Here is a 22,380-nt window from a genome sequence, read left to right as displayed (position 1 = left end):
TTACCTATTATGTTCAAGTCTGTCCTTAACTTTGTTCAGTCTATGGCATTTTCATCATTACAGTCTGTGATTGCATGTGTAACACTGCCTAGCGTGTTATCTGATACATGGTAGGGCCTTGATGAATTATATTTTAGCACATTAAAGTTTTTGCCATTTTGCCCTTGATAGTTCATTTCCTTTTTAATCCTATCATCATTTTGCTGCCCCTAGGTATGGTGATGGCTACATCATGATTGGTTTTTCCCGAGGAACATTTCTGGCTATTTCTACTCACTTTCCAGAAGTTGGGCAAGAGATATTTAAGGCTCGAGACCATAAGGATAATCTGACTAGTGTGGCATTGTCACAGACTCTGAACAAAGCTGCTACCTGTGGAGATAACTGGTTGGTTAGAGTCACATATTCCTGGGAATATGGGGGATACTCAAGACATCAGCAGAACCCTGTGGGTGATGTTGTCTGACACCCACACTTTCTGGCACCCTTTGAGCTGTTTACAATGAAAACAAATTTTAAGTCTACTTCTCTGCCCTTATTAAATGGTCAGCACTCGTGGTCTCTTCATAATGTATAGTAAACTAGCAAGACTGTTTAACAAAGAAAACATCTTAAGGTTTTCTGCCTCTGAGCAAAAGAATAAAATAGAGTGTGCTAGAAAATCAATCTTAAAACCAAAATGGGAGTTTCAGATTACATGGAGTACACTCCACCTGCCTCTCCACTGACCCAGCTGTAAACCGGGACAGGTGTACAGACTGAAGGGCTTTGAAAATTAACTAACTGCACCACTTAAAGGACAAGGCCAGAATTCAGTGTGCTGTCAGCTCAGCAGGGAGTCCCCATCTGTCTGCCCATCTTTCCTAGCCAGTATTCACCGCAGCCTGAAACTTGAAAGTGGGCTCCAGAGTCCAGAGAGAGGACCCATGAAAACGCCATTTGCTCATAGCTGAAGCTGTAGAGAAGAGAGCGCATAGCGGGAGGAGCCATGACAGTGGGGAGGGAGGGTCCAAAGCAGGGCCTGGAGAGGAGGCGCAGGGCAGGGAGGTATCTAGAAACAGTGTACAAAAGAGGTGCAGCCTTACTAGGCCACAGAGGAGGACAATTCAGCCACTCCTGATAGACTAGATCAGATAGACCAGACCTGATAGACTAGGATCAGAAGAAGGGGAGGAGGACCCTTTCAGTGGGCTGGGGGAGGGGCATGGGTGGAAAAGAGGGAGAGAGGGGGCGATTGGGAGGGGGTGAGGGAGGGAGCTACCAGTGGGATACAAAGTGAATAAATTATAATTAATAAAAGTAAAAAAATTTAAATGCCAGAATGTAACCCAATACAAATATATGCTCATTTTTCTTTACTTTTCAGCATAAAAATCCATGATTTGACAGAATTAAGAGACATGTATGCTATAATTAATCTGGATGATGAAAATAAAGGTATTGATCCTGTGATAGCTGGTTGGTATTTTATCATTTTAGTTGTGGAGAACAATGATTGTTGTGTGGTTTGCATTCTTGTAGGAGTACAATTAACACCTCTCACTGCAGCTTCCTGAAAAGTTCATTTACTTCAGGCCTTGTGTTAGGTTGTACCACTTGTCTAAAACGTTGTAAGTACACTGCTGTATCACAGGCTTATAGCAAACTTCAGCCCAGTCCCAGTTGTACAAAGGACGTGGACTTTTGTTTGAGCCAGAGCAAATAATCTGTGGTGAAATAGCAAAATGAGTTAGGGATGGGAACATCTACAGTTCTTATGCCTTTTGCATAAAAATATTGATTTGATTGCCTGCGACCGTATATTGTTGTTTTGAATGATGGCTTTTTTTGGGAATTGTTTCAGGGTTGGGTACCTTGTCCTGGACTGATGATGGTCAGTTGCTAGCTCTGTCTACCCAAAGAGGCTCTCTGCATGTCTTCCTGACCAAGTTGCCCATCCTCGGAGATGCCTGTCACACGAGGATTGCGTATCTCACCTCCCTGCTGGAGGTCACTGTGGCCAACCTCATTGAAGGAGTATGTAAAGTCTACAGTCTGCCCTTGTTTATAAACAACAAGTTTTAACAGTTAGTTCACTGCTGCTCCAACACTGTGTTGCAGGAGCCGCAGATCACAGTTTCCGTTGATGTGGAGCCCAGCTTTGTCGCAGTAGGTCTCTACCATCTGGCTGTGGGGATGAATAATCGAGCATGGTTTTACGTCCTTGGCGAAAATGGCAAGTCTAAATCCATGTACTCTTTTCTTGTATACCATTCCATTTCTGTACCATTTTAAAAGCACTAGAAGTGATTTTTAAGACTGAGTTTCTACTCATTTTTATGCTAACATCTCTTTCTTCACTTCAATGGCTTTGTTTCTACTCTAAAATCTTTAACTTCTAGATGCATTGTGTCCTTTGCTTCTGTTGTAAAGAAGCATGGTATGAGAGTTTCCATTACAGAAGCCCTGAGTTCAATGTCTCTTTCTGCCTCTGCTAAAGGACTATAGATAGTTACCCTGTGAACTAGACTTAATCTGGAAGATATAGCTACTCTAAAGGGATCATGAAGAAGATGAGGTGAAATTTAGTGTGTGACCTCACTCCAAACATGGCATTGTTGAGGCACATCTAAGCCTGGAAAGTGCTTAACTGACAATGACCATTCCTTCCTGGTTTTTGTTCTTTGAATAGTGCTGGTAACATATAAGGGGAAATTGGTCTCCCCCCCCCCCACACACACACAAACACTTCTTTTCCCCAACTCTAGGTCAGATAAAAAGCCCCATTAACTTCTTGTCACTTACGTGTGATTTGCTTTGCTTGTGATTTTATCTGCTATTGTTTTGTTCCCCATGGACCACTAGGGAATCCCAAGGGCAAGGATAAACTCATGTGGCAGCTAAGAGTTTCTGTAGAGTGCCTGAAATAAGGCTTAGTTCAGAAAGTCCTTGCCCAAGTAGGTACTGAACAGTCATCTGCAAATGCATAGATGCAGCACTTTTGCCTATAATTTATTGTTTTAAATGTTTTTGAAATTGCTACAGCTGTAAAAAAGTTAAAAGATGTGGAATATCTGGGGACAGTAGCCAGCATCTGCCTCCATTCTGACTACGCTGCTGCACTTTTTGAAGGCAAAATCCAGTTGCATTTGGTAAGTATAATCCTCGTGTCCTGAAAGCCTAAGTTTGATATCCCATTGTCAAGAACCTTGGCCAGGAAGCAAGAATGCACAGACTGGCTAGAAAAGCCTGTGTGGGTAAAGGATGAACCTTCCCTTCTCTGACTGGGTGAGATGTTCACTTGGCTTCTTACCCCCTCGCCCTGGAGGCCCGACTAGAGTCAAAGGCGCTACTCACAGCACTAACTGCAGCAAGATGACCCGGTTGGCAGTTTGCGTCTAGGAGGAACTACAGATGGGCTGCGAATCCCTAGAGAGTGTCTCACTGCTGCAGTTGTTGGCTGTAGAGAGACTGGCCCCTGTGAGGACAGGATTCTCCACCCGGGTAGCACACACAGCTATTTCTTGACTCTGCATGCAGGAAGCCTAAGAAGTCAGCAGCTGGACAGTTGCTGAGCTGCTGCACATAACCGCCACCCCTGAAAAGGATGCTCGGGGCTGCCTGTGGCCAGCTACTTTATGCGTAAGCTGGCGTCAGGGAGTTTGAGAGTCTACTCATGTCGTTAACGTGGGGAAAGACACCTTGGCTGTGCACTTTATTTACTCAGACACATCAGTGAGCCACTAACTAAAACAACTTATATTTTAGATAGAAAATGAAATCTTGGACGCTCAGGAAGAACGTGAGACTAGGCTCTTCCCAGCAGTGGACGATAAGTGCCGGATTTTATGCCACGCCCTAACTAGCGATTTCCTCATCTATGGAACTGATGTATGTATTAGCTTCTGGAAGGCAGAGCACGGACTAGGTCTAATTCTTACTTGATATTTTCTGTCCTCTTCCTATTTTTCTCCCTTTATTGAATTCAGTACAAATCAAGAAGTAACTGCTTGGTTACACACTTAATGTAGAACCTACGTGACATGAGTGTTTGGTGATTTTAAGCAATTTTGATCGTGCAATACAATAGACTCTGGAGTCTGGCATTTGGGGCTCGACTATCAATTCTGTTATCTGCTAGCTGCCATAGCAACCACATGTTCCTTCATGTGTGCTAATGTATTCTCCTTTTTACACATAGTTAAGATCATTTGCTGAAACTTTGGTTTAGATTTAATCTCAGGGTTTGGGGAGTTGGTTTTTTTGTTTGTTTGTGTTTGTTTTTAAATTTTATTTAATTTAAATTTAAAACCTGTGCCCTGTGAGGCCAGAAGAGGATGTTAAATCCCTTGCAACTAGAGTTACAGAGAGCTGTGTGCCACCATTGGGGTTGGGAATTGAACCCAGATCCACTGGGAGAGCAACCAGTGGTGCTAACTGCTGGGCCATCTCTCCAGCCCCATTGTTCTACAATTTTAGTTTTTGGAAGTTTGTTTTGTTTAGGATTTTTTGTGTGAGGTGAGGTGACTGGCCCGGAACATTCTGTGTAGACCAAGATGACGTAGAACAAACAGAAATCCACTTCCTTCTGCCAGAGCTGGAATTAAAGGCATGCGCTACCTGGATTCTTGTTTTTATAGTGCTTTTGTCTAATTTTGGTATCAAGGCAATACCAAAAAACAAGTGCATTGTCTCCAACTTTCTGGAAACATTTTTTTAAAATTGTGTGGATACTTCTTCCTCGTGTGTCTTGAAGGTCTCACTAGTGAAGGCTGTCAGGGTGCTCAGTGCTCCCTGAGCAGTCCATTCAGTCTGGATGTACTTCCAGAGATGAGTAGGGAGACAGCAAGTGCCAGTAGGCATGCACAGCAAAGCCAGGCAGTATGCGATCATCAGTGCCTACAGGGCTACACTAGACCGCAGGAGCCAGAACTGCAGCCAGGCAGCTCTGACTCATAGCTAAACCACAAGAAAAGTGAATTGGATGGCTTCAGGTATCCCTGGAAGTAGGCAAGAACCTGCTTCCTGTAAGTTTCCCCAAGGTAGATGCATGAGAGATGATGTGGACAGCCTTTCACAAGACTGCCTTGTCTGCCCTGTAGCTGGTGTAACTGTGTCCCAGCCTGCCAAGTTGTCTCTACCTGATGTATATATTAAATATATTGGCCTCTTCCTTTATCAAACGTAATAATATTTTTTTTTCATTTAAAGTTATCTTGTGGGTAATTTTATCTGAAAGTATTTTCTTAACCATTTTACAATTCCTTGATTAGACCTCTTTTTTTTTTTTTAAAGACTGGCATTATTCAGTATTTCTTCATTGAAGACTGGCAGTTTGTTAATGATTATCGACATCCTGTTGGTGTGAAAAAGCTATTTCCTGATCCAAATGGAACCAGATTAGCTTTCATTGATGAGAAAAGTGATGGATTTGTTTACTGTCCTGTAAGTCTAGAAAATTTGCAAATGTAGGCTAAGGCGTAACTCAGTGATGGCCAAATGCTTGTTTAGCAGATTCCAAATGCTGGCTTCAGTGCTGGGGAAACAAGACAAACCCAAGATGCTCAGATTTTTAATGCAATAGAGAAGGAAAAGTTTTGTTGTTGGTTGGTTTATCTGTTTCCGAGACAGAGTCTCTCTGTTGCATAGCTCCGGCTGTCCTGGAGCTGGCTCTGCCTCAAGGCTGGGACTGAAATACGTGTCACCACACCTGCTGTAAAGTAGTCATCAAATACACTTTCTCTTCTACAAAGTCAAGGATTGTAGGCCTTTGCTGTCAACTTTGTACTGCCGTGTTAGTGAGCAACATCAGGAGGACTTATCTGTTATTCTGTAATTTTTATGTCTGTCTCACAGAGATTTGTCATTGTTTTTGAGACTAGATGTTACTGAACTCTTTAGCCCAGGCTAGCCTTAGCCACTCAAGTCTTGACTCAGGAAAAAAAAAACAAAAAAAGCACAAGAAAAGTTGTTCTGTACATCTTGAACAACATAAACTTTTTAGTAACTTGGAGCCACTGTGTCTAAACTTAGAGTTTTCCCAGTTTTCTGTCAAACCTTGAATTTGCTCAATAGTTTTTGTTTGTTTGTTTGGTCTTTTGGGTTTGTTTGTTTTTTTTTCCCCAAGCCAGATATAGTCCAGTAATAAGAGAAGCTCTCCTGCTGAGGAAGGCTGCTGGGGTGGCATGGTGCTAGGTGGGAGATGGGCTGTGGCCACGCCCACTGCTGTGCAGACAGGCTCTGCATAGACAAGGCAGACTGCATAGACAGGCACCGGAGGCAAATTTGTGAATCCTATCTTGTAGGTTAACGATGCTACCTACGAGATCCCAGACTTCTCGCCAACCATTAAAGGTGTTCTTTGGGAAAACTGGGCGATGGATAAAGGCGTATTCATCGCCTATGATGATGATAAGGTGTACACTTACGTGTTTCACAAGGACACCATCCAAGGTACAGAATCACTCCTTGTACTTCCGCTGATAAATGAATTCCCATTGTAGTGAGATAGAAAACTTGCTGTTATTTGTGCCAAGCGCTCGCTTGCAGTACTAAGGGCTCTGTTTCTAACACAGGATCCAAGGTTATTTTGGCTGGTGGCACTAAACTTCCCTTTTCCCACAAACCTTTGCTGCTATACAATGGGGAACTGACCTGCCAGACACAGAGTGGGAAAATCAACTCCATCTACCTCAGCACCCACAGCTTCCTTGACAACATAAAAGAGGCGGAGCCTTCTGACCTGAGGCAGATGCTGACGCAGACCCTGATGCTCAAGCGGTAGGTAGGAAGTGACTTCAAGCAGGCGTTTGCCTTTGTACCTAGTCAGTAGACATGGAGAGTGATTGTCGCATGGGCTGCTTTGAAGCTTAGATAGAGAATGGAGGAGAGGGCCTGAAGAGAGCACATGGGTTAAAGTACTTGCCTTGCAAGCATGAGGGCCTGAGTTCAGCCCCCAGAACCACACTGAAAAGAAGCTGGGCATAACGGCATAAGCACGGGGGTGTCTGGGGCTCTCTGGCCAGTGAGCCTGCTTAGCAATGTAGGTCAGCTATAGATCTTCAAAAGCAAAAAAAAAAAAAGATTGGATGGCATTTGAGGAACAGCACCCAAGATTGCCCTCTGGCCTTTCCACACACATACCTATACATACATGTCCACCTGAGATACACTAGCTTACTCACACATGCATACCTGTACATATATGTCCACCTGAGATACACAAGCTTACACACACACATGCATACTCATACATACATGTCCACCTGAGATACACAAGCTTACACACACACACACACGTGCGCGCACACACACAAAAAAGACAGTGGATATGAAAACATACAAATTCTAGAGGAAGTGCTGTTGTGTGGTTTCTGTAAGTGCTTTATATGAGAAAAATACTTGGAATCACAAATAGCCACGTTATTAGAAATTTCTCATTATTAAACAAATGATGACGTTTGATTTTTGCCTTGCTTGAAAGTTCCTTTTTCTCATTTCTTCCCCTCTTACCTGGGGCCACTGTGAGTTCCCTGTGGCTCTGGTTCTTCTGATCATGTCTTGACTAGTTCCCTGGGTCCCATGAGCTCTTGTGCTGTCCTCTAATTGTTCTCCTGGGATGACTGTCCTCACAGGACTTTATTATCATCCTTATTGACTGACTTCAGAAACCGTCTTCAGGGCTGAGGGCTTCAGCTTGGTGACAGCACTTGCGTTTTGTGCTCAGGGCCCTGGGATCCATCCCTGGCACAGTTCGAAACAAAACAAACACGCAAACTGTCCTCGGTAGCCAAGTGTAGTGGCCTGCCCTGTAGTCCCCACGTTTGAGATGAGCTTAGGTTTGCAGCCAGCCTGGCCTGTGTAGCAAGATCCTGTCTCAACAAAATGAAACAAATCTATCTTCAGTTTAAGCTTATATTTGTAACTCCCAACCAGTCCGGGGACTTCTCATGCTTGCCCTGCCTAAAACATCATCTACCACAGCGGTTCTCAACCTTCCCAACACTGCAACCTTTAATACATTTCCTCATGCTGTGGTGCCCTAACCAGAATATTATCTTTGTTGCTATTTTCTAACTTTGCAGTTTTGCTACTCTTAAGAATTGTCTTATAAATATGTCTTGTCTTTTTTCTTTTCTCTTTTTTGAGGGGGGTTCTATTTGAGACAGGATTTCTCTGTGTAACAGCCCTGGCTGTTCTGGAACTGGCTTTGTAGACGAGGCTGGCCTTGAACTCACAGAGATCCTCCTGCCTCTGCCTCCCCAGTGCTGGGAATAAAGGCAGATGCCTTTCTTATGGTCTTTGGAGACACTTGTGAAAGGGTCGTTCAACCCCCAAAGGGGTTTCAACCAACCGGTTGAGAACCACTATTCTATGGACTTCAATTTTTTCCTCTTTCCCCATCTGTCACTGTGTATTTGTCTAAACACATGCACACACACACAGAAGCAACAGAGAACATCTGTGCCTGCACATTTGCTGAACTCTGAAACCTGTACATTTGTAAGTTAGAGTATTGCTTTGTTTGGTTTTTTATTTGGTTTTGTTTTGGGCTGGGGGGTGTGGTACAGGGAATGGTTGGTTGGTTGGTTTTTGTTTGGTTTGGGTTTTTTTTTGTTTTTGTTTGAGACATTATCCTTCTGGGTAGCCCTGGCTGTCTTAGAACTCACTATGTGGACCAGGCTGGCCTTAACCTAACAGAGATCCTTTTGCCTCTGCCTCTCATATGCTGAGATTAAAGGTGTGTGCCACCACGCCCAGCCTAGAGTACTAGCTTTATTAGACTTAAGTGAGAACAAAAATAATTTTCAACTATGTAGAACTTTAAAACTTAGAATTAGTTTTTAATTGATGGTGGGAAGGGGGTGATTACAGAGACTAAGCCAGAGAGCTGCGTGCCACCCAGATCCACTGGAAGAGCAACCACCTCACCTCTCTTCTGGCTTGTAGCAGATGGTAAAAAAAGGGGACTAGGAGATGCTCAGTAGTTAAGAGAACTTGCTGCACCAGCCTAGGGACCTGAGTTCAGGTCCTCAGCACCCATGTGCAAAGCTAGGAGTGTCCGGGAGTGCCCAGCCAGCCTCACTGAAAAACCATGCAATCCACATTCAAAGACCCTGCCTCAAGGGATCAAGGCAAAAAGTGATAGAGCAGGGTACTCTGTGTCCTCCTCTGACCTTCATGGTCACACACAACTGCTGCAGAAACAGAAACCCCACCACATACATCAAGAAGGTAAGAAAACTATGCAGACAAAGGGAAAAGTTTTGTTTTTCATAACTTGCAAGTGGTGATTATAGGTTAAATGTTTTGAAGATGTTTCTAGCACTTAATGTTTGGTGACAAGCAGTCTGAAGACTCGTAGTAGGTGATGAGCAGAGCTGTGATTCAGTCTGTGTGCTCTCTCCTAGGTTTTCTGATGCTTGGGAAATCTGCAAGACCCTGAATGACCGCGCAGCATGGGGTGAGCTGGCCAGGGCCTGTCTACATCACATGGAGGTGGAGTTCGCCATCCGGGTTTCCAGGACCATGGGGGATGTTGGCACCGTGATGTCCTTGGAACAAATAAAGGTGTGCAGTTTCATGAGTCACTGGATGAAAGTGTGGACGCAACTTATTCAACATTTTACATTTCAGTTAGTCTTAATTCAAACAACTGAATAGGCAGACTGGCACCATTTCCTAAGGCCTTTTGAGAAAAATAAAATCCTTATATTTCTTCTCACCTACTCTGCTTTTATTTGTAGGGAATTGAGGACTACAATCTTTTGGCAGGACATCTCGCCATGTTTACTAATGACTTCAACCTGGCTCAGGACCTGTACCTGGCATCTAACTGTCCTATAGCGGCCCTGGAGGTATGGCCGTCACCCTTCCTCATAGTGAGACTTGTCAGCACCACACACCCCGTCTTCCTCTCCTCACGTGTAGACTTTTAGCTTTCCGAGCCCCTGACTACTCATTAACCTCAGAACGACTTTCAGTCTGCATTCAGTGAAGATATGAAAAAGGCATGGTATTGTACCATTGCTAAGTAATTCAAAGTCTAAATGTGTCCAAAGAGAGAAGACTGTGTAACTCACAAGGAAAGTAGGTGCCGTTTATTGACTGTCCCTGCTGCCTGTTGCCGTTCTAAGCACTTGACTTGTATTAACTCATTTAACCCCTCAACAGGCTATCTTATGGACTAGGACTGTTATTTCCTTTATTTCCCACATGAGGACGTTGAAACACATTGATCTTCAAGTTACTGCACGAAATTCTCTGTTAGGAGCTTAAGGTTGCAGGAGGGACTGAACAGCTGTTGGGCTAAATTTAAAGGCGGAAGGGAAGGGAGGCCTGGTGATAAAGACTGTCAGTTGGAGGGATAGATTAGCCAGCCCAGGTGATACCTATCTGTACACCTGCTCAAAAGGCAGAGGCAGGAGGACTGCTGTGTTCAAGGTCCGCCTGGTCCAAATAACACATTCCAGGCTGGCCAGGGCTACGTTGAAAGGGTCTGTTTGGGAAAACAAAAACAAAAGAGCAAGCAAACAAACAAAACAGATGTGTGAGGTAGGCACACTTGGGTTCAGATTCTAGCTGTTTGTGACCTTGGGCATGTCCTTCAGCGGGTTTATGTCCTTCTTCTTTGTTTTGTTTGTTTGTGTTTATTTTGTGTTTTGAGACAGGGTTTCTCTGTATAGCCTTGGCTGTCCTGGAACTCACACTGTAGACCAGGCTGGCCTAGAATTCACAGAGATCCACCTGCCTCTGCCTCCCAAGTACTAGAATTAAAGGCAGCAGCACCACCACCTGGCCTATGTCCTGCTTCTTTAAAGTATGGATAATAATAATACCTAAGCCTCAGGGTAGTTGGGTAAAAAACTAGGTTTAGAGTACAATTAACTAGAAGTAATTTGTATGACTAGGAGTAGCTAGAAGTAAGCTTCAAACGAACTCTGAAATTTTCTCCCAGCTATGAAATTAAATTGCATCCATTTTATACTATATAATAGAAACATAGTCTTGCGTAGTAGTTACACAGGTGCCGTTAGCCCTGTAGAGCCTCTGAGGCGATGGTTCAGAAAGCTAACGGCACTCTGCAGTGCCCTCAGCCTCCATTTGCAGGAGAGCCCTGCTTCAGACCTGCTCTGTCTCACGAGAGCTCTGTAGCCTTGTGTAAGGCCTAGCCTGTCTTTGCTTCAGTTTCTGGATCTCTGATTGGGCACAAAAACACTGCAAAAGGTAGCTGTGAAAAGTAAAATAAGCTCACGTTCTAGACCAGGATCTGGCAAGAAAATAGCACTTGGAAAAGTTAGTTATCATTTTACAGTCTAAATCAGTGAGGAATGAAATGGATAGCATCTTCAGTGGCTACCTGGTATATTTGGGATTGTTTGCCAAACACTTGTAAGAGACCACAGGAACCAGGGAGAAAGATGCTTTATATTTCGTGTTTTCTGTTATTCGTGCTGCAGCATAGCTTCAAATTATCTAAAAAACTGTATCAGGGACCAGAAGACAGCTCATTCAGGAAAGGCACTTGTCACCAACTCTGATGACTTAACATGCCCCCCCCACCCGACCCATGTGATGCAAGGAGAAAACTGACTCTTGCTAGTTGTCCTCTGGTCTCCACACACACTATGACATGTGTGCACATGCATTCAGACATACATAAGTGTAACGGAAGGAAGGAAGGAAGGAAGGAAGGAAGGAAGGAAGGAAGGAAGGAAGGAAGGAAGGAAGGAAGGAAGGAAGGAAGGAAGAAAATCAACTCCTAAAGTGTTTCCTAATTTAAATTAGTTGATTATATTAGCTTTAACTTCTCACTATTGAGGAAAATACTAGAGGATAAAATTTTTGTAAGATAGGATTGACTTTTGAGAGGAACACAAACTACCCTAATATCTAAGACTTTGTCTTAGTCTAGTCTAGAAGGCTCTATTACTGCCTTTCAAAATGTATATCATAGCAATATTTTTATAAATAGAAAGTTTCATTATTTAAGCAAAAAAAAAAAAAGTAATTCCTTTTACTAAGGCTGGCTCAGTGTGAAGCACTTGGCCTTTCTGGACCTCAGGACACTGTCTCTCCAACAGATGAGGCGGGACCTGCAGCACTGGGACAGCGCCCTGCAGCTGGCGAAGCGCCTGGCCCCGGACCAGATACCTTTCATCTCCAAAGAGTACGCCATCCAGCTGGAGTTCACGTAAGTCCTCCTCTCCAGACTGCCTGCATGTGTGTAGCTCCAAACTGCATTGACCAACAGGCTGTTCTTTAATAGTGGTGGGGATGGGGTTAATGAGAAAAAACATTAATTATGTATTCAGAAAATGTTTTATCTGTCCAGTGATGTCTCATTCATATCCTTGCCGTTCTCACTGTCAGCATTCAGTCCAAGTTAACGTAGCTGGCGACAGTGCAGAGCACCAGGGGACACGCTGATTTTATGACCTGTGCTCATAAGTCCGACTTCTTTGTAACATTTGGAAGCTTTTCAGTGTCACTTAAAGGCAGAGCACACAACTTTGAAGTTTGGTCTGCGTCTTGGTCTATTTGTACTGCTGCCACAGAAGGCCTGAGAGTGGATGATTTATCAGTATCAGAAACTTCAGGCTGGAGAGACAGCTCAGTAGTTAAGAGCGCTCCTCCAAAGGACTAAGTGCAGTTCCCAGCACCCACGCTGGGTGGCTCATGACCACCTGGGGATCTCTCAGCTCTGGACTCTGCAGTTATCCACACCCATGTGCACATCCTGACACACACAATTACACATACTTAAATTAACCTTTTAAAAAAGAAGTTTCTCACGGCTGTACAGGCTGGGAAACCCAAGTCAAAGGCACCAGCATTTGGGTAAGGATTGTTCTTGAATTTTTACACTATGACAAGCTGAAGAAAAAGAAAGAAAGTGTTCCCTTTTGCCCTGAGCTTTTTTAATCTTGGCTCTGGTGACTTAAAGTTGCTACCTCCCAGTGCTATCACAGCAGCAGTCAAGTTCCAGCATGGAGGGCAAGAGGCAGCTTCAGCCCGTAACTGAAACTTTTTAGCTTTCATGAACTGAATTGCACGAGGTTAAAAACTTGGCAGTTGTGAAAGTCGAGGTAGAAGCTTTTCTCAGGACAGTGGCCAGTGCCTGTGTAATAATGCTGCACGAAGCATGAATCTGCTTCATGGAGCTCTTCCCGTCCTTAGAAATCCCGCGATTTATTTTGAATAATTTAGAATGTTTTAGTATTTACTTAATTGTGAAGTCATCTTAGCTGCCAGTATGTTGTTGTTGCTTGTTTTTTGAGACGGGGTTTCTCTGTGAAGCTCTGGCTGTCCTGGAACTTGCTCTGTAGACCAGGCTGGCTTTGAACTCGGAGATCCACCTGCCGCTGCCTCCCAAGTGCTGGGGCTAAAGGTGAGCACCACTGTGTTTGGCTGCTGCCAATATTCTTAATTCAAAGACTGCATAGAAGTGGTTTACTTCAGTGCTGCATGAAAGTAATTTTAGAAGTATTCAGTAGTCAGTTCTAAACTAACATGCAGCTGTCCTCACCATCCCAAAGCACATAGCTGCAGAGGCTGGAGTCATTCGTTTCAGACATAAACTCACACAGGCACTGACAGCAATGCAACTGGACAGTTTTTCTTGATATTTATTAAGATATGCTCCAAAATTTAAAATATTAGGATATGGAAAAATGCTAGCTATGGTTATATTTACTTTTTTAAAACTATGTTTATATGATTCTGTATTGTTTTCATATGATTGATTCATTTGGTATGAATCACATAAATTTTAGTTGTGCAAATACCAAAAAATACTATTTTTTTTCTAATCAGAATTCCTCATTTAATGCTTTTTTTTTTTTTTCCTGGAAGCTGGAGAGATGCTCAGTGTTGAGAGCACTTTCTGCTCTTCCAAAGGACCCGGGTTTGATTCCCAGTACCCACGTCAGATGGTTCTCAACTGGTCCAGGAGATAGGATACTCTCTTCCAGCCTCCCCAGAAACCTGCACACATATACACATAAATAAAAATAAATCTTTAACATTTTCTATTCTTCAGGTAAAGTGTATATATATATATTTCTTCTTAGCCATCCTTGAAGGTTAAAATTTGCCACATTTTTGCCCTTAGAAAGTAAATCTATGGTGCTGGAGAGATGGCACAGTGGTTAAGAATATTTGTTGCTCTTGATGAGGACCCAGGTTCAATCCCAGCTCATAATGACCCATAATTCCAGCTCCAGGGGGCTCTGATGTATCCAGATCTGTGGGTTCCTATACATATCCATTTATAGACACATACATATACAAAATTTTCAGTTGTTTTAAAAAATAAAATATATATGCAGTGAACCCAGGATCTAGGGCAAGGTTGCTTGCTTAGCAAGTGAGTTAAGAACAAAAGTATTGTGGGCATCCCAGCACTCAGGAGGCAGAGGCAGGTGGATCTCTGAGTTTGAGGCCAGCCTGGTCTACAGAGCAGGTTCCAGGACATCCAGGGCTACATGGTGAGACTCTGTCTCGGAAGGAAGGGAGGAAAGGAAGGAAAATATGTCCATATACCAAAATGGACATATTGGAATGTTAGTGCATCACACTAGACCAGGCACAGACATCCCTGAAAGCCCTTGGACCATTCAGAAGACTGACTTTCACGTCTTTCTGGGATCTTTTGTAGCAAACACTCACACTTCATCTGACTTGGTTAGACTAGGTCAGTCCGAAGCCTTGGTGGTGGCAGGTGACCATGAGGCTTTGATGCTGTTTGTGTTGCACTCACCCTGACCTAACACACTCGGCCCAACAGTTCAAAAGTGTCCCCATGGTAACCTGAGTGTGTGTTCTCAGCGGGTACCCCAGTAGCCCCTCCCCCCCCCCGGTAATCTCAACAGCCAAGGCTCTCCTGTGCTCACTCCCACAGGATTCATTAGGCATCCAAGACCCTGATTGTGTCAAAGCAGGACCAGTCTGTCAAGTCTAGAGGTTCAGCTCTCCAGTGGGTTATGCTAGTGAGCTAAGTCCCTGTGATAAGCTCATAGTGAAGCCTAGTAAAGGGCTGGTGCTAAAAATAGATGGAGGGTTCCAGATCTTAATTTAGCATCTCCTAATTGAGCAGTATACTGAGCAAAAAACCAACTCTTCTTGTCAGGAGCTGTCCCTAAGTGGGCTGATATAATTGGACCCAAATTAGACATCTCTGCTCAGGAGAATTGCCGATTGTGACGCCCTAGACTAATGAAAGAAAGTCTTCAGTGAGCGGCACGGCCTCCCCTCCGAAGTCTTTTTTTTAACTCTCAGAGATTTAGAAACTGAGCGAGCCTCACAGCACCTGAATTGCAAAAGGGCTCTGGATGGATCTTAACGTATTTCAGAGCTATTTGGCTGCAGTGGAGGGTAGCAGTCACTGAGAGGAAGACAGCAGTCACTGAGAGGAAGACAGCGAATAGAACATCTTGCAGATCGCTGTACCGAGAACTGAAAATAAATGTCTGACTAGAGCCTCATAAACATTTTCCATTTGCAGCCCCTTCTTTGCCTGAGAAATTTTTATATAACCCCAAGTACATAAGGCTATAAAATAGAAATCAAACATTTGCTATTGATTCATAAGGACATCTATTTGTAAATAATTCTTTGGGACTAGAGAACGGCTCGGTGAGTAAAGAGTTTGCTGTCTACACACAAGGACCTGAGTTTGGATTCTCAGCCCTGTGTAAAATAGCCAGACAGTGGGGTGCACGTGCCTGTAATCCCAGACAGTTGGTGGGGGACTCCCAGCTGGTTGGTGACTCCAGGTTCAGTGACGGTTGTTCAAACCCAAGGTGGAGGGCTAGAGAGACTGGCGGCAGTTCAGAGTGCTCGCTGTTCTTACAGAGGGGCCAGGACGGTCCCCAGCACCCACGTGCTGGTGTCACTGCAGTTCCGGCGATTCAGTGTCCCCTTCTGGCCTCGAGCTATCAGACACACATGCATATACATATGAAGGCAAACACTCACATACACAAAATAAAAAAATCATGTGAAGAACAAGAGACATGCCTGCCATCACCCTCTGGCCTCTGCATGTGCACACAAGGTCATGTACACACACACACACACACGCACACACGCACACTTCTTTGCTCTAATGTAATCTTAGCATTTTCGTAAGATGAAAGCAGATCTGAATAGATGAAATGTGTTTGTTTATTCTTACACAAAGAATTAAACTTGCCTGGACAGCCATGCTGCAGGACACGTGTATTACCGCTCGCTCGTTTTCAGAGTTTATTGACACTGTTGATGGAGATCCTGTCCTAATCCCAACCCAAAATTCCATGAGTGTTTTTTCTTTAATGACACTCACGTCAACAACTCAGACAGCAATTCTGAAAATCAAACGTTCTAACACAATGCAGTGCATGATCTACTAATTTGGGACTTGCAAGCTGACGATGCAGCAGGAAAATGTTAACTGTTGTTATCCACAGTTAGAGCCTGATAGTTCTGTAAGAGCAGAAGACTGTATATAGTACAAACATAGCACGTGGTTCATTAGTTTGGGATCTGAGCCAGGGTGCTCAGGCAGCTTCCCTGGCACCATGCAGCGTGTGGTGCACAGTGCGAGTGTTCAGAGCAGCAGGGAAGTCACGTGATGTGGCAGGACCGAGCCCTGCCGGAAATGCCTTGCATTCCATATCTATTTGATTTTGAAAACATTTTTTAATTGCTTTCATTGTATCATGTTTTTGTGATCCCCACACTCGGCTATGGGGTCGTGACGCACAGTTGAAGAAGCTGGTGTTACAGGTTTACGCTATTTTCAGTCTTGGGTACAGGAACCATCGTTGTGGTGTTGTGGACCACATGTTGAAGACTGTGGGTCTCCAGACCGACGTCAGAGAGCTGGTAGAACTTTTAGGAGCTGGGGCTAGCGTAAGGAAGTTGAGTCATTGGGGCATGCCCTAAGCATGCTACTGGGCCCCTGGGCCTTCCTGTTCCCCTGCTTCTTGGCTGCCATGAGGTGAGCAGCTTTGCTTCACCATGTGCCCTTGCTCTGTCACACACCAATGTGACAGGGGCCAAGTGACCATGGAGCGAAACCCCTGAAAACTCCAGTCCAACCAAACAAGTTTATTTTCCTCACTGTTATCAAGCAACCCGATACGCTAGCACAGTTATGTCACAGGTGAGCCTTTGAGCAGGTCGTTTATTATGTGTCACTGCGCATTTGCACACCTGCTCCCAAGTCCCTCCCCCAGTGCACATGCGGGGTCCAAGAGCTAGAGACCAAAAGCAACACTTGCGATTGGTTCCCTCCGCCGGCCATGGGCTCTGGGGAAGGGGGTCCAGCAGGCCCGAGCGGCAAGCCCTTTTCCGCCTAACTGTCTGAGCAGCCCACGGGCCTCCATACCGTGGGGACCACTGTACTCCTCCACACCTCCCGTTAATGAGAGCAACCCAGATCTTTTTCTTTATGTACAGTTCATTATCCTGTCATTGTGGTAGTTTGTTAATGATAATTTTACTATTTTGAAAAGTAATTTGAAAAATTTTTATTACTCGTGTGTGTGTGTGTGTGTGTGTGTGTGCGTGCGTGTGCGTGTGTGCGCGTGCGCGCACATGTGTCTGTGTATCAGAGCGAATGTGTAAGGCTCAGAGGATAACTTGCTGGAATCACTTCTCTCTTTTTACATGTGGGTCCCGGGAATCAAACTGAGGTCAGGCATGGCAGCAAGAGCTTTAACTCCTGCACCATCTCGCAGGCCCCACCCAGACCCTTGCAGTATGCATTCTTCCAAGTGCTGGGCATTTGAAAAATTCTATGACTGTGTCATTGTCACTTGGCCCTGAAGGAAATAATTAACTAAAAGTAACTCATAAAGTGCACTGCAGCACTCCTGAGCTGCCTAACATCACAAGGTGAGTACCTTGGAATGTAGCCCAGCCCAGAATGTTTCTAAATAGTGAACTAAGAGCATGCTGCCCTGTGAATGGCTGCTGGCGTCTGTGTCGAACAGCATCTTTCCGGAGTGTAAGCCACAGCTGACAGAGTATCTTTAAAGTCTGTGTGTGTAGCTAAAAGACTTAAATATGAATTAATTCACTGTGACCATTTTTTCTCCAGGGGTGATTATGTAAATGCCTTGGCTCATTACGAGAAAGGGATCACAGGCGATAATAAGGTAAATTTACATAAATGCAAGATACGCCTCCCGGAGTGTGTTTTCTGTTTCGTTTTAAAATCCAGGTCTTATTTGCATTGTAGTTATTCAGTATCTAGTAGATGAGGCTAATTGTTCAGTGCATAAACAACTTTACAAGAATATGCTTAAATCACTTTGAACTCACAAAACTAAAAATGGCAATATATTTTATCCATGCATTTGTTTGCCATTACATCCTAGATATAAGATTCTAATTAAGATTGCAGTAAAATTTTTTCATCTCATTTATAGGCCAATATCATTTAGTGAAAAATGGATGAAAAATCATGGTACATTCAAAGAGAGTTACATTAAATACTTTTAAAAGATGAGAGTCATGTGCACTGATGTGGGAAGGCAAACACAGCTTTGCACACAGTAGAACCAGGTTGATCTTTGCCTGTTGACGTCTTTTTTTAAAAAAATCCATATTATGTACATACATGTCATCGGCCAACTGTGATTTCACAGGACTTTTGCTCTCAGGAAGTTTCAGTGATTTCTTTGGGCTGGAGAAATGGCTCAGGGGTTAAGAGCACTAGCTGCAGGTCCCAGTGCCTACATGGTGGCTCACAGTCACACTTATCTCCAGGCACATATGGTGCACAGACAGATATGCAGGCAAAACACTCATACACGTAAAGTTAAAAAAATTAACTTTGGAATAAAAATCATATACATATATTATTGATTAAATAATTTAAAATAAATCTTTCATTAATATAGAATATGTACTTGTTTATTGTATGTATGTATATATAACATCTATTTGTTATATATTATAAATATAGTTGTGTGTGTAGTATTTATTTAATCTATCTATTTGTTGTAGGCTGGGAGGAGGGGGCATGTATGCCATTACCTATATGTGGAGGCCAGGTGACAACCTTTAGGTATCAGTTGCTCCGCTGTATCCATTCCAGGGATGAAACTCAGGCCCTGGGTTTGGCTACCCTTTGCCCATTGAGCCCTCTCGCCAGCCCTCTGCTAAGTCTGTAGTATCTTCTTTGTTTCATTCCATCTGTTTTGGTCCATTCTCTATACTGTAGTGTAGCAACTAGCTACCTCTGGTAGTTTGGAGTTTTAAAATGAAGTGAAATTTAAAATCCACTTTCTCCTTTGCATGAGCCACATTTCAGGTGCCCAGTAGCCTCCTGTGACCATTAGCTCCTTTGCTAATGGGGAAGAAACAGACATCCCTGCCCTCACAGAGGTTCTAGTGGATGCACTGCTGTAGACAGGACCCAATATGGCATGTGTTTGCTAGGAAAGATTCGCTACTTAGAAAGTTCTCGCCAGGATTCCTGGCACACGTGCGGTGCCAGCAGTTGGGAAGGCTGAGGCAGCTTGGCACCTAGTGAGTTTTAAGGTCAGCCAGAACTGCTTAGACAGACTCTGCTGCAAATATGGCATGTTCATTAGTTGTCTTTAATGACTTAAGCAGGTCTAAATAAAATTATGTATAATCATATCTAGGGCAGAGATCTTCAGTTTGATTAATGATTCCTCTTTTAATTTTATTTATTGTATTTATGTCATAATAGCCAATATATTACTTCTAGGTATTTTGTTTGTTTGTTTGGTTGGTTGGTTGGTTGGTTTTTTGAGACGGGTTTCTCTGTGTAGCCATGGTTGTCCTGGCTCTCCCCTTGTAGAATAGTCTGGCCTCGAACTTACAGAGAGCTACCTGCCTCTGCCTTCCGAATGCTGAGATTAAAGGCACGCGCCACCACCTCCTGGCTACTTTATAAGTATAATTTTATACCGAGAGGTGTAAAACAAGGCATTGTCACAAGGAATCACAAAACTTTCTGTTAAGTATAAAAAGTCAAAACTTTGCATTAGTTGATTTAAGTGTTAATTTCAAAATTATGAGAGTTTCTTATAATGATGAGAGTAAATCTTAAGGTGATGAGAGTAAAGTATAACCTTTGGCTGGCTGCAGTCGTCCTGTTAAACGAGGGTTCAGTGTGCTAGCATTTGCCTTGGCACAGGAACATGATGAGGTGTGCCTGGCCGGAGTGGCTCAGATGTCCATAAGGATGGGAGACATCCGCAGAGGGGCTAACCAAGCCCTCAGACACCCCAGCAGGGTCCTGAAGAGAGACTGCGGAGCCATACTGGAGAACATGAAGGTACTCCCTTGTCTTCATAAATGTTCACGCAGGCAGATCATAACACATTCAGTGCCCTAAGTTCCCTTTATCATTGTAGCAATTTTCAGAAGCAGCACAGCTGTATGAAAAGGGCCAGTATTACGACAGAGCCGCCTCTGTCTACATCCGCTGCAAGAATTGGTAAGGGCTGGCCAGGCTTCGTTTCCAGTTGGAAAGGGGTGTGTCTGGGCTCTCCCCACTTGCTCTTCCTACTGTCTACTCTGTTCTCTCTCTGGGTTCTGCCTTCCATCCCTGTTATTACTACTTGGATGAGTTCGCATCCACAGTCGCTTCCCCAAAAGCATCCCAAACCAGATAAAGTATGGGAAAACAAAAGCCTTATGTTCCTAAAAGACTTGATGTGCTCGCCTTCATCTTCCTGACCAGCTGGTGGGGAGGAGGTGTCAGGGTAAAAGGTGGTTAAATCTGGATTGTGTATAGGAGCCAAGATGTTTGCAAGCTCATAGCTAGCTGTACGTCGGGAGGAAAGCTGGTACTTAGTTATGGGCAACCACTCCTGGTCGGGAAGTGGGGCTAATACTGATCTCAACTCTACCTTCCTAGGGCAAAAGTTGGCGAGCTTCTGCCTCATGTCTCCTCTCCTAAGATCCACTTGCAGTATGCCAAAGCCAAAGAGGCAGACGGAAGGTATGTACAGCTTCCCAAGTCTGTAAGCAACTGATAGGTTAGCTGTGTGCGTATTCAACTCTAGAAGTCAGGCAGAGAAGTACCAGACTGTAAACACCTTCTGGCATGGCAGACCTGTATGTCTCCAAATACAGCCTGCTGCCCCTTCTGAATGAGGCTAAGTACTGAAGTTTTGGCATAAGCAGGCATGAATGTGGTTAAAAAAGATGCCTTCAGAACCCAGAAGGAGCAGAAGATAAGTACATGGATCCCATACAGTTTAAGCCGCACTAAATACAGCAATGAGGAGGAGCTATCCTAATACACTGAGAATTCTACAACTTAATAGGTACAAGAAAACTAAAAACCACTACAAGGAAAAAGGGCTGAGGACAAAAATGCAAGACCCAGAGGAGGAAATAGAATTATAAGCTGTGTTCCTGTGAATACTGCAAGTTCCACCCTGGGTGGTAGGAAGAGTATGCCTCCATATTTGATATGTATTTTTATTTTGAACCATGCTATCAAAATGTTCTTGTCGTGTGTAGCTGATGGGGATGTAAACTTTTATGGCCTTTGGAAAGTAATTTCAAAGCATCTGTTAAGAAGCCTTTATACGTTAATAATGCCCTCCATTTTAGAAAAGTAACCTTGGGAAGAGATAATGATACACACTGAGTGTCTTGTTGAAATTGGAAGAGCAGTTAGTCTGTGCTGGGAAGGAGCACCATCCAGAGGTGAACACGCAAAGATTTCTGTATCTCACCATTAAAGCTTTATGTATGTCACTGTGAAGAGTTCTGTTAATTTGTTTTCTAAAATAATTCCACACTGCTATTACACTCTTTTTACTTGAAAATTAAAAGCACGGTAAAATGTAAACAAAGTACTTACTCTTAATTCATAGGAGAAAATAAAATTTATTATTTATTGGTCCTTTATACTTCATTTGTCCAGCCCCTAAAAAGCAATGCCTTTTAGTAGGAGAGTTGCTGGTATTTCAGTCTGAAGAAGTTCAAGAAAACTGAGCAGCTACTATCACCACAGTAGAAAAGTGACCCCATATTTGCTGGCTCCCCCATCCCCGCAAAACTTGACAACATGGAGAGAGCTTATGTAAACCATGCTTTTCCAGGTACAAAGAGGCCGTGGTGGCTTATGAAAATGCAAAGCAGTGGAACAGTGTTATCCGCATCTACCTGGACCACCTCAACAACCCAGAAAAGGCCGTCAGCATCGTCAGAGAGACCCAGTCTCTGGACGGAGCCAAGATGGTAGCCAGGTAACAGCACGCCTGTTCATTCGGACCTCCAAAAGCAAGTGTAAACGAAAGCTGCCCCTCCCTCATCGTATGTGCCATGTTTCTATTAGCATTTGGCTCTTCAGCACAGCAGCTGTTGTGGTCAGGGTGTGAGGCTATCTGTCAAGTATGAGCAGATAATGCAGAACTG

General features: G+C 43.8%; 1 protein-coding gene across 4 annotated transcripts in view; it reads left to right on the top strand.

The window, feature by feature from the left end:
• The window catches only part of Wdr19 (WD repeat domain 19), a 67,235-nt gene that overhangs the window by 20,778 nt on the left and 24,077 nt on the right, over window positions 1-22,380 (top strand). For 3 of the 4 annotated variants that reach the window (XR_009585020.1, XM_021640664.2, XM_060365272.1), the window contains 17 exons: window positions 214-387; window positions 1,367-1,437; window positions 1,844-2,016; window positions 2,101-2,215; window positions 3,025-3,131; window positions 3,748-3,870; window positions 5,275-5,424; window positions 6,285-6,432; window positions 6,555-6,759; window positions 9,390-9,549; window positions 9,726-9,836; window positions 12,063-12,172; window positions 18,068-18,125; window positions 20,141-20,281; window positions 20,361-20,443; window positions 20,867-20,950; window positions 22,065-22,211. Coding sequence is in view for 3 of the 4 variants with exons in the window: in XM_021640664.2 (XP_021496339.1) it covers window positions 214-387; window positions 1,367-1,437; window positions 1,844-2,016; window positions 2,101-2,215; window positions 3,025-3,131; window positions 3,748-3,870; window positions 5,275-5,424; window positions 6,285-6,432; window positions 6,555-6,759; window positions 9,390-9,549; window positions 9,726-9,836; window positions 12,063-12,172; window positions 18,068-18,125; window positions 20,141-20,281; window positions 20,361-20,443; window positions 20,867-20,950; window positions 22,065-22,211 (2,160 nt within the window). In the remaining variant the exon portion in view is untranslated. The remainder of the gene's footprint in view (window positions 1-213; window positions 388-1,366; window positions 1,438-1,843; window positions 2,017-2,100; window positions 2,216-3,024; window positions 3,132-3,747; window positions 3,871-5,274; window positions 5,425-6,284; window positions 6,433-6,554; window positions 6,760-9,389; window positions 9,550-9,725; window positions 9,837-12,062; window positions 12,173-18,067; window positions 18,126-20,140; window positions 20,282-20,360; window positions 20,444-20,866; window positions 20,951-22,064; window positions 22,212-22,380) is intronic. The other variant, XM_060365271.1, reaches the window with a different exon arrangement.

This window comes from Meriones unguiculatus, chromosome 12 (assembly GCF_030254825.1).
Source record: "Meriones unguiculatus strain TT.TT164.6M chromosome 12, Bangor_MerUng_6.1, whole genome shotgun sequence".
Classification (NCBI taxonomy): domain Eukaryota; kingdom Metazoa; phylum Chordata; class Mammalia; order Rodentia; family Muridae; genus Meriones; species Meriones unguiculatus.
Note: the sequence above shows the minus strand (reverse complement) of the source record. Positions and strands in the feature narration are given on the sequence as shown.